The sequence below is a fragment of the Zootoca vivipara genome, chromosome 7 (assembly GCF_965207765.1).
Source record: "Zootoca vivipara chromosome 7, rZooViv2.hap1.1, whole genome shotgun sequence".
NCBI lineage: Eukaryota > Metazoa > Chordata > Lepidosauria > Squamata > Lacertidae > Zootoca > Zootoca vivipara.
This window is the reverse complement of record NC_142590.1, coordinates 69,632,260-69,643,607: the sequence shown is the minus strand read 5'-3', so window position 1 is coordinate 69,643,607 and position 11,348 is coordinate 69,632,260. Positions and strand designations below refer to the sequence as shown.

Here is an 11,348-nt window from a genome sequence, read left to right as displayed (position 1 = left end):
AGCAACACCTTCTTAACATAGCCCATCTAGCCCAACATCCAGGTGCTTGTGGGAAAGCTGTGATTTCCATCAACTGGTGTTCAGGAGCATACTGCCTCCACCACGGCTAGTAGACATTGCTAGACAGATGCATGGCGGTCTAATTGTATATGCAAACCACCATAGCTCCATAGTTTAACTATGCACTGCATGAAGTATTTTCTTTCAGCTGTCCTGAATCTCCCGACATTCAATTTCATGGGCTGTACACAATATTATGAAAGAGGAAGAAAAACATTTCTGCATCCACGTTCTCCATGCCGTGCATAAATTTCTATAATTTCACCTCTTACTCATTTTTTCTCTAAACTACAAAGTCCCAAAGGCTGCAAACTTTCCTTATAGGGGAGTTCTTCCACCCCCTTGATAATTTTGGTTGCCCTTTTTAGAAACCTTTTGAACTCCAGAATAGCCTATCTGAGGATAGCTTTAGTTTTCATTCGTTGCATTTTGCTGGTGAACTAACCTGTGAAACTCATTATCACTAGTAACAATTCTGCTTCCCTACTTGTATATTTATTTATTTATTTATTTATTGGTCAGTTTGTCAGATGTGTGCTCCTAAGGGTTTCATCGGATAGCATTAAGAGTGAAAGGGAAGTGATGTTTGCTTCCATACAATGATGCAAATATTATTTTGCAGCTGTTAAAGAAAAAGCAGATGCGTCACATTAGAAAGGCAAGACTATGCTTACTAAAACAAGCAATGTGCTTCAATTTGTAGAATGCCAAAAAAGTTTATTAAGTGCTTTGCTGAGACTCCCAGAAATATTCATTAAGTCTGTGAACAGGGTGGGTTGGGGGGGTTGGAATTCCAGTGTAGGGAAGGATAACTTAGCTAGGCTGATGTGTACACAGCTAAATGGTGAGTATTAAGGAACCTTGTTGTTCCCTTTACTGTCTGGTTTGCATTTAGTACTTAAGATCTTGGACAGATATTAAAAAGGACAGAAAAATATGGTTACTTTTTACACAGCCACCTAAACATTTACCATAAAAAACACCCACTGTGTTTTTATCAGTCATGCAACAGTTTGCTTTAAAATATATTATTTTATTTTTTAAACTCTTAAATATTCAAGAAAATAAAAACTGGGGTTAGGAAGAGAACATAAGAGAAAATGCAAGGATCTTTCAACATGATTATGGAGTTATATCAGCATATCCACGACACTCAAAGAGGAGCAGTCATGCAAGCACTATTATATTTCCCCCCACAATAGCCTTGGCAACAAATGCAAGCAAGCAAAAAGAAAATCCCACAGCAAGCTTGGACACTACACACATTTCTTAACACATAGCTAAACATCCATAGTGTCAAAAAATTAAAATGCACAGAGATGGTGGATGCTTTTCAAGCTAAACGTGGACATAGTGTTTTGCTTTGTGTTTAAAGGCAGGTGTTTTAAGAGGTACAAAGGCACCAAAACTGGCAGTTATTTCTGTAGTATATATTATCACAGTTGAATTCTCCACACCCCAAGTTTGCACATTGATCCTTGTGCTGTTTTAAATAGCAAAATAAAAATTATCATTCTGCATTATTTCAGGTTGGCAATGACATTCACACACTTGTGCTTATATGTATACTGGCAGCCCGTTCTAGTCACCTCAACACATCCCACCTTCATAATTCATCAGGGTGGATGTGTTTTACCTTTAGCTGGTAACGGGAAATTTATTTGTAGAATCAGCCTGCTTTGTTCCTTAATCCAATACCTTTATATCCATGTTTTGTATCCCTTACCAGCATAAGAAGAACATATAATTTTAAATGATTTTGACTAAGAGATCAATGATTAAGGGGTTCCATAAAAACACCCTGGGACAGGTAACAATTTTGTATAAAATGAGGATAATGACACTACTCCCTGTGGCAGCTATAGCTGCACCAGCTCTCAGTTTTGTAAATAAAAGATCACACCCTGGTACAATTCATCTCTGCTCAGGAGTTCTTAAAAGGCAGGTCTTTTTAAAAACAGACCTATATTTTTCTTTACTTTATCTTTGTAAAAAGAAAATCCATTGGCTGTTCTTTATCTATGCAGTAAAGAGGTAGTTATGACCAGATACTTATCACTACACACCTTCCAGATATAAGGGGAAAATAAATACAATTACTAAAAATGTAAGCAGTGTGCTATCAACATTTCCAAGTTAAAATCACAAATCACTATATCTAGTAGAGGTGTGGTACAATAGAGCTGCTCCCATCGGTGCTATTTAGCTGGAGAGCAATGCTTTCAGCTGTGAAAAGAAACACTCATGCAAATTGTAGGTGGCATCACCTGTGGTTCATAATACTGAAAAGAAAGAAAGAAAGCTCCAGACGCAATCAATTTGGAAATACACAGTTCTGTGCAAAAGTTGTAAAAGGACCAGCTACAAGGAATTGGGGAGGTGATTCCTGGATTCTCTGGGTAATCCCAAAGCTCTTTTCTAAGAATCCCCTGTAGCAGCCAGTGTTGTTGGACTACAACTCCCATCAGCCCCTGCTCACATGTCCAAAGCTTGGAAATAATGGGAACTGTAGTCAAACAACATATGAACTACATTGGCTACTCCCTAAGAGTATGTAGCCAGACCGTGGACCCAATTGAGGTGAACCACAAACTAAGGTGACAAAATATCTGAACAGGTAGTGTACCTACTATAAACCCACTGAGCCCAGAGCAGCTGGTTAACCAGAATACCTTGGGTGGCAATTCAAATAGGGGTTAGCCTGCATTCTCATAAGAGGACATCAATTTTGGCACAAGATTGTATCATTAAATGTGTTCAAGTTGGTACAAATAAAACAATTCTAGCTAGAATAATCAACATTTCCTCCTTCAGAGGAGCATTCACATTATGAGGTCTTATATGTCATGGAAGGAAAGCTTGGTTCTGTTCCAGTTAGAAGATTAGTCAGAGGGTAGTGGCTTCCTCTCTGTTTAAATGGAGAGCAAAAACTGGGTTTCTCAAGCCTTGTTGACATAGGTTGCTTTAGTCTTCATCATTTGGTGCATAAGAAAATCCCAGAAAAGCATCCGTTGCACTGCAACTACTGGTAGCAAAGTCGGGGGTACGGATGATGGAGCTGGAGACCGCTTCCTGAGTAAATTCTGGGTCAAAATGCCGTAGATCAGCAGGACCAGCCTTGAAAAGGAACAGCAAGTTATTTTTTCCCCTCTATTCTGCAAGCCTCATCTTATGACAGCAATACTAATACTGATTTTATTATTATCAATGACAGAGGAGATGGAAATATAGGTAGATCCCTGCTGGATCAGACCAAAGGCCCGTCAAGTCCAGCATTGTATTTTCCACTTTGGCCAACCAGATACCTGCTAAAAGCCCACAGACAGGACACAAGGACAATTCATAGAATCATAGAATCGTAGAGTTGGAAGAGACCACAAGGGCCATCCAGTCCAACCCTCTGACGAGCAGGAAACACCATCAAAGCATTCTTGACATATGCCTGTCAAGCCTCTGCTTAAAGACCTCCAAAGAAGGAGACTCCACCACACTCCTTGGTAGCAAATTCCACTGCCGAACAGCTCTTACTGTCAGGAAGTTCTTCCTAATGTTTAGGTGGAATCTTCTTTCTTGTAGTTTGAATCCATTGCTCCTTGTCCGCTTCTCTGGAGCAGCAGAAAACAACATTTCTCCCTCCTCTATATGACATCCTTTTATATATTAGAACATGGATATCATGTCACCCCTTAACCTTCTCTTCTCCAGGCTAAACATACCCAGCTAAAGATACCCATAACAAACCCAGGTTTGTTATGGCAAACCTGAGCAAACTAGGGTTCTTCTAAACTAGAACTGGATAGCATTTCCAACCCTGGTTGAGAGGCAAATGATACTATGCAACCCCAACAAAAGACACATGGGTATGATGCTTGGACTTGGCCAACATATTGCAAGCTTAGCTCTGATTCCTGCATCACAAGTGGTTGGACTAGATGACCATCAGAATCCCCTCCAACTCTGCAATCCTATGAAGTCAGGAAGCTCCCTGACCAGTTACATTAGGCATGAGGAACCTGTGGCATTCCAGATGTTGTTGCATGCCAGCTCCCCCTGGCCCCAATGAGCATGGCCAATGGACAAAGCTGGTGGGATTTATAGTCCAGCAACATCTGAAGGACCACAAGTTGGATTGTATGATCTTGGGCCTTGGATTGTATGATCTTGGGGCGAGGGGGAGGTTCTGCCCCAGAAATCCTAAAGATGGAGCAGGTGATCTCCTTAAGCATTTCTTAATGTTCCATCAAGATCCTCCCCCAACTGCGGAATTCCATCAGGCTCTAGGAAAGGGAAAGATAGGACTACAAGTGCTCTCCATTGGCTCCACTGAAAATACTAGCAACTCTTGGCTCATCCTATCCAAATTGTTCCATTCCAGCTGGTTATTACAATAATAAGCAGTGCCTGAACTTGCTACCTTCCTGCCCCATCCATTTTCCTCTTTGTTGTGTATTGAGTCAAAGGATTTTATATCTGTATTATTATTGTCTGTATTGCATTAGGATAAAGTAACTGCCTTTTGGTTCCAGAGGGTACAGCTACTATTGGTTCATTTAAGCTGCTGTATTTGGATCCTCTGTCTTATTGGTTTCCTCCAAAAGGCAGCACTGTGATTGCTTGATATTGTTCCCTCCAAAATGTATCCCTTCCTAGCTAGTCCCCTGTCCCTATAAATGTAGCTTTCCTCTCCTCAGTCTTCAGTCTTGTTCACTGTAATAAAGAGCTGTTACTAGAGAACTGTCTCCAGCATGTTTTGTCAAGAGAGCTGAAATCACAAACCCCACGTCACAACAACTGGCGACGAGGATGGGATCCGGAATGCTGAGGAGCGGTTAGACACAACCCTGCCTCAGAGTCCGGATTGCAGCTGAGAACAAGACTCACTGGCCAGCTGAGAAGACGACCCTGCCCGCTAGGACAATGGAGAGTCCAAGGGTATTGGAGCCCTTCCAGCCATCAGAGCCCCACACCTGGGAAGACTATGTCGAACGCTTCGAGTTCTTTGCAGTGGCTCAAGGGATCACCGATGCCAGCAAAAGAAGGGCCACATTCCTGAGCTACTGTGGGCCCGAGACCTTCAAGCTGGCCAAGGCATTACTTGCTCCAGCGAAGCTGAGTGAGACATCTCTCAAAGATATTCTTGCCTGCCTAACAAGCCACTTGGCGCCTACTGAGACCATGATGGCCCGGCGGATGGAGTTCCATAAGAGGCAGCAGCATGCTGGGGAGTCTGTATCCACATTTCTGGCTGAACTCCGGAAGCTCGCTCAGCACTGCGGCTTCCAAAATCTGGAAGAGACTCTCCTGGATCGGTTTATTGGTGGTCTGAGCAGCAAGAAAGCCAGAAGACGCATCGTGGCTAAAGAAGAGGTTACCCTTGCTTCAGCCTTGAAAGAGGCCACCGCCACGGAGAATTATGAAAGAGAGGAGCTTGATGCCAGTCGCAAGGCCACTAAGCCACAGATAGAAGTTGCGCATGCCATGGACGAGCTAGAGGCTACTCCGAGCCAGAGCCCAGTCCGTGGGGTTGAGTCGGTGCGTCAGGCCTGCACAGTGCACAGAGATCGCCGAGGCAGTTGCCCAGGTTGTGGCGGAAACCATGAAAGGAAGAGTTGTCGTTTCAGGGATGCTATCTGCCGGACGTGCGGAAAGACGGGTCACATCGCCAGGGTCTGTAGATCGGCGGCGTCGGGAGCGACAGGAGCACCTAGACTGGAGCATCACAGACCGCCCACAGCAACTCGTTTTCTAAAGGACTGCCACTACGTAACGGAGATCAACGGGAGGGCCGTGCAGTTTCCAGCGCAAGGCAAGGCACACGTCAAGGTGAAGATTGAGGGTCAGCAGTGCGACATGGAGGTGGACTCCGGATCCGCATTCACCATCGTGTCGGACCAGACCGCGAAGACATTCTTCCCCAGGGGTAAGTTGCCCCCTCTGGAGCCCTTTCCGGCAACCTTGCAGTCGTACTCAGCAGGCCGCATCCATGTTATGGGAATGTGTGCCGTGAGAGTACAGTTCCGGGACAAACAGGCTGTACTCAAACTGGTGATTGTGAAGGGCAGTCGCCCCAGTCTCCTGGGCACTGACTGGTTCCCTGCCCTGGGACTGAGTATCTCAGGGCTTAATTCAATCCAAACCTGCCCTGAGATGAGTGAGGTATTATGCAAGGAATTTGCTGGTCTCTTTAATGGAAAACTGGGTTGTTATAAAGGGCCCCCAGTTGACTTCGAGTTGGACCCCGGGGTGGCTCCAATCCGACTCAAACCAAGGCGAGTGCCATTTGCACTGCAACCCAAGATCGAGGCAGAGCTGGATAAATTGGTCAAGCAGGGAGTTCTCTCACCCGTGGACTCTGCTAAGTGGGAGACTCCAATCGTCACACCCCTTAAAGCAAATGGGGAAGTCAGGATATGTGCAGATTACAAATGTACTATCAATAAGGCACTCAGGGGAAACTCATACCCCATTCCAGTCGTATCACATCTGTTGGCTAAACTGGCTGGGGGCAAGGTGTTCGCCAAAATTGACCTGGCACAAGCTTACCAACAGCTGCCAGTAACCCCACAATCAGCGGAAGCACAGACTATTGTCACACATAAAGGGGCGTTCAGAGTTAACAGATTACAGTTCGGAGTTTGTGTGGCCCCAGGGATTTTTCAAGGGCTCATGGAACGCCTGTTAAGAGGTCTGCCGGGGGTCTTGCCATTTTTTGATGATGTTTTGATTGCTGGAAAAGACCCACAGGAACTGGTTGCGCGTGTCCGTGCAGTGTTGCTCAAGTTCAAGGAGGTGGGGTTGCAACTGAAAAAAGAAAAATGCAGTTTTGGGGTGCCAACTGTGGATTTCTTGGGGTTTAAAATTGATGCATCAGGCATCCACCCCACAGATGCTAAGATTAAGGCCATCATCGAGGCACCACGACCACAGAACAAGACGGAGTTGCAGTCATTCCTGGGACTTATTAACTTTTATCATTCGTTCTTACCCCAGAAAGCTTCGGTAGCTGAACCATTACATAGACTATTGCAGAAAAAGAATGTGTGGCGATGGGGGCGGGAGCAGCAGAAGGCTTTTGACTCCTTGCGAGGAATGCTGAGTAGCAGGAGCGTCCTTGCTCATTATGATGAGTCAAAGCCGCTGGTCCTGGCATGTGATGCCTCTCAATACGGTCTGGGGGCTGTGCTGAGTCATAGGGAACCGGATGGGTCGGAAAAGCCCATCTCTTTCTATTCCCGTACGTTGTCGCCCACAGAGCGCAACTATGCTCAAATTGATAAAGAGGCACTGGCTATTGTGTCCGGAATCAAAAGGTTCTATGATTATTTGTACGGTCGCCATTTCTCCATTGAAACGGACCACAAACCACTGTTAGGGTTGTTCAACCCAAACAAACAAACGCCACAAATTCTCTCCCCCAGAATGTTGCGTTGGTCAATATTCCTGAATGGGTTCCAGTACACCTTGACCCATGTGCCGGGGAAACAGTTGTACCATGCTGATGCGCTGAGTCGATTGCCCCTTCCTGGCGGGAGCAATGAGGATCCTGCTCCGGCGGAGCACATTATGATGCTAGAAACACTTCCGGGGGCTCCTGTAACAGCTACGGATATAGCTGAGAAAACTAGGAAAGATGCTGTTCTCTCCCGTGTGCTCACTTGGGTGGGGAGGGGGTGGCCAGGTGGTCCGCATGAAGAAAAATTCAGGCCTTATGCGACAAGGCAGCACGAATTGTCCATGCATAAGGGTTGTCTCCTATGGGGAGATAGGGTGATAATCCCAGCACCACTGAGAAACAGGGTTCTTGAGACGCTTCACATGGGACACCCGGGAATGGTCAGGATGAAGTCGCTAGCCCGATGTTATGTGTGGTGGCCTGGAATGGACCAGAACATAGAACAATGGGTACGAACATGCAAGGCATGCCAAGAGGTGCGGCCAGAAGTGGCCAGAGCACCAGTCCACTGGTGGGAGCAGTCCAGGACTCCCTGGAGCCGGCTGCACATAGATTTTGCTGGGCCATTCCAAGGGAAGGTCTTTTTGGTTATCGTTGATGCATATTCCAAATGGTTAGAAGTGGCGATGGTCCCTAGCATGGCATCAGCTGCCGTAATCAAGGTGTTGAGGCAGCTGTTTGCTACCCACGGGTTACCTGAGACCATTGTATCAGATAATGGGGCAGCTTTTGTATCCCAAGAATTCAGGGCATTCTTGGCTGATAACTTTATAAGAGGGGTCACATCCGCGCCCTTTCACCCATCCTCCAATGGGCAGGCTGAGCGCATGGTAAGAACAGCCAAAGAATCCATTGCGCGCTTAATGGAGGGTAACTGGTCGGCTCGCATTGCGCGAATGTTATTTTTGCAGCATGCGACGCCGTGTACTGCGACGGGCAAGTCGCCAGCCGAGCTGCTCTTAGGTAGAAGACTGGTAACGGTGCTGGATTATGTCCACCCAGATAAAATGCCAAACCGTAATTCAAGAGCAACCCCCCAGGCTGAGACTGACACAACAAGGTATCTCGCCCCTGAAGATCTGGTCTGGGTGAGGAACTATTCACGAGGTCCGCGGTGGGTGGCCGGTGTGATCACCCGGGCTAGTGGACCTGTGTCCTATTATGTGACCTTGGAAAATGGGCAAGTTTGGAAGAGACATATAGATCAGCTGAGGCGCCGGGCGCTCAGCAGGGAGGAGTCAGATAATTCATCCCTGGCTAATGACGCACAGCTGCAAGACCAGAGTGAAAATGGTCCAGAGGTACAGTCACCAGGGGCTTCAGCAAATGAACCAGGGTCTGCTAGTCCTCATGATGACGAGGTACAGGTCGGGGACCCTGAGATGTCTGGGACTCCATCTGTTCCTGATGAAACCCCTATAGCAGCCCCTCCACCACAGGTAACACCCAAATCCAGAACCTGCAACACCTGTTGTCAGGAGATCAGGTAGAAGTTGTAGGACCCCACAGTACCTGAGGGATTACGTCTGCTGTGCTCACTAGGGGGGGAGGGGTGTTGTGTATTGAGTCAAAGGATTTTATATCTGTATTATTATTGTCTGTATTGCATTAGGATAAAGTAACTGCCTTTTGGTTCCAGAGGGTACAGCTACTATTGGTTCATTTAAGCTGCTGTATTTGGATCCTCTGTCTTATTGGTTTCCTCCAAAAGGCAGCACTGTGATTGCTTGATATTGTTCCCTCCAAAATGTATCCCTTCCTAGCTAGTCCCCTGTCCCTATAAATGTAGCTTTCCTCTCCTCAGTCTTCAGTCTTGTTCACTGTAATAAAGAGCTGTTACTAGAGAACTGTCTCCAGCATGTTTTGTCAAGAGAGCTGAAATCACAAACCCCACGTCACAACACTCTTGTGTCTTTTTAGACTGCAGGCTTGATGGCGGGGACTGTCTTGCCCCCTGCTATCTGTAAGCTGCTCTAGAAGACTTTTCTCCTGAAAAGTGGGATAAAACAGTTTAAAATAAACAATGCCCAGTCTCTATTCATCATTACGAAGTAGAAAACTTTCCACTTACCACTTTAGGGTCAAATGGAGGTGTGATCCTCTTACTGTACAAGTCGTCCCAGTTTATTGGACTGAAGAACACGTGGTTCTTTATCTCAAGCTGTGAAGAAAATGAATGTCACTCCAGAGTAAGCCATAAATTCTTAGAACTTAAACGCCGGGCACATTCACTTGCATCTACTCACAAAAACCTGTACGTTTAAATTTCCATGCATCCCCCACCTCAAAAAAACAGCACCATCATGGGCCACCTCTCAGCTCATCTGAGATCTCTTAAGCACTTCCCTCCTGCAGAGCGCAGGTGAACACAGCTTTCTGTAAACACAGTGGGCAATATGTATTTGCATGCATATAATTTCCAAAAACAGTACATTAATCAAGAGAAAGCAGCAGCACCGACATACAAAAGCAAGCTGCATGGTGGGCAAAGCAACTATGCCAAGAAATGGATATGAAAATGTCGACACATTTTGAAGTATCATAGTATGCAATGAAAGTGATCACTAGCAACCAATTAAATACTGCTAACTATGAAAGTTAGCAGTAGCCCTCTGTACTGAATGTGTTGCCTACTCTGATCTTATCCCCATACTACTGCTACTCATCCTTGGGTTTTTCCAGACATCCTTTTTATGGTATTATGATTTGTGCTCATGATGGTATCAGGGCAGTTATACGTGGTCCTGCTTTCAAAAGCTTTGGCGTGTACATACTGGGTGGTATTCAGCTAAGTTTTTACTCAGAGTAGACCCATTGAAATTAACGGGCATAACTTAGCCATGTTCACTCATTTCAGTGGGTCTGTTGTAAGTAAAACTTAGTTGAATACCACTCATTGCTTCCTTTTCAATCAGTGCATATCTCGGAAATACAGTACCTGCTGAAATCTTTATACCACATTTTGTGGTATCCCACTTTTGTTGCACCAAAGTGCAATAGTGCCCTTCCAGACAGCAATAATAGGGTAACATTGGAGGAACACTGCAAAACAACTAATATAGCAGAATGATATGTGAGCAAGTCTGTATGCATCCACCACTAATGTACCGTTATTGTGCCCATGGCATGTTGCAGGATACATCCACATTTTTAAAAAATACCAGTCTGGAGGAACCCTTGGAGTTATTTTCACTGCTGCTAATAGGAATGGGAAAAGGAATGGGAAAAGAATTTCAGTTCAGTTCACATCATAGCTGCCAAGTTTTCCCTTTTCTCGCGAGGAAGCCTATTCAGCATAAGGGAAAATCCCTTTAAAAAAGGGATAACTTGGCAGCTATGGTTCACATTTAAAGCTGAACCTATTTAATTCATCTTTTCCAACGCACCCAAAGAATTTGCACTTCTACAAATTTTGCAGTGCAGTTCTCCAGCCAAAGAATGTGTGCAAAATATGCATATGCTAGGGCAAAGCGTGCATAAAAATACATATATCAAAGAAAACAAGGTACAAAAAATGCATTTTGGTTTGCAAAAATATGAGGAGAAATTTCATACAAATCTGTTAGGAGAAATTCATGCTAAAATGCCAATTAATTTTCATGATGACTTTTTTTTTTTAAAAAAAATGAATTGCAAACTGCTGTGGAAGACTGAACTTAATGATGGAAAATGAGAAACTGAGAGAAACAAGACTGACAGATTCACCCACTGCTAGCTGCTAATATGAAACATTGATTACACAGCAGCAGCAGCAGCAGAGTCTCTAGTCCCCTAAAACGTAGAAATGACATGGTCACATCTTAGGGGTTTTGCAATCAATGCAAGGCAGAAGGAC

At 45.0% G+C, this 11,348-nt stretch overlaps 1 protein-coding gene across 8 annotated transcripts in view; it reads right to left on the bottom strand.

Annotated features, from left to right (window-relative positions):
• Positions 1-1,072: 1,072 nt before the first annotated feature.
• SGK2 (serum/glucocorticoid regulated kinase 2) overlaps positions 1,073-11,348 on the bottom strand; it is a 42,144-nt gene continuing 31,868 nt past the window's right edge. For 7 of the 8 annotated variants that reach the window (XM_035121832.3, XM_035121830.3, XM_035121834.3 and 4 more), the window contains 2 exons: positions 9,585-9,674; positions 1,073-3,177 (listed from right to left, as the gene is read on the bottom strand). In XM_035121832.3, the coding sequence (XP_034977723.1) occupies positions 3,025-3,177; positions 9,585-9,674 (243 nt within the window). In that variant the 3' untranslated portion in view covers positions 1,073-3,024. Of the gene's footprint in view, positions 3,178-6,585; positions 6,862-9,584; positions 9,675-11,348 lie in introns of those variants that run through there. The other variant, XM_088674567.1, reaches the window with a different exon arrangement.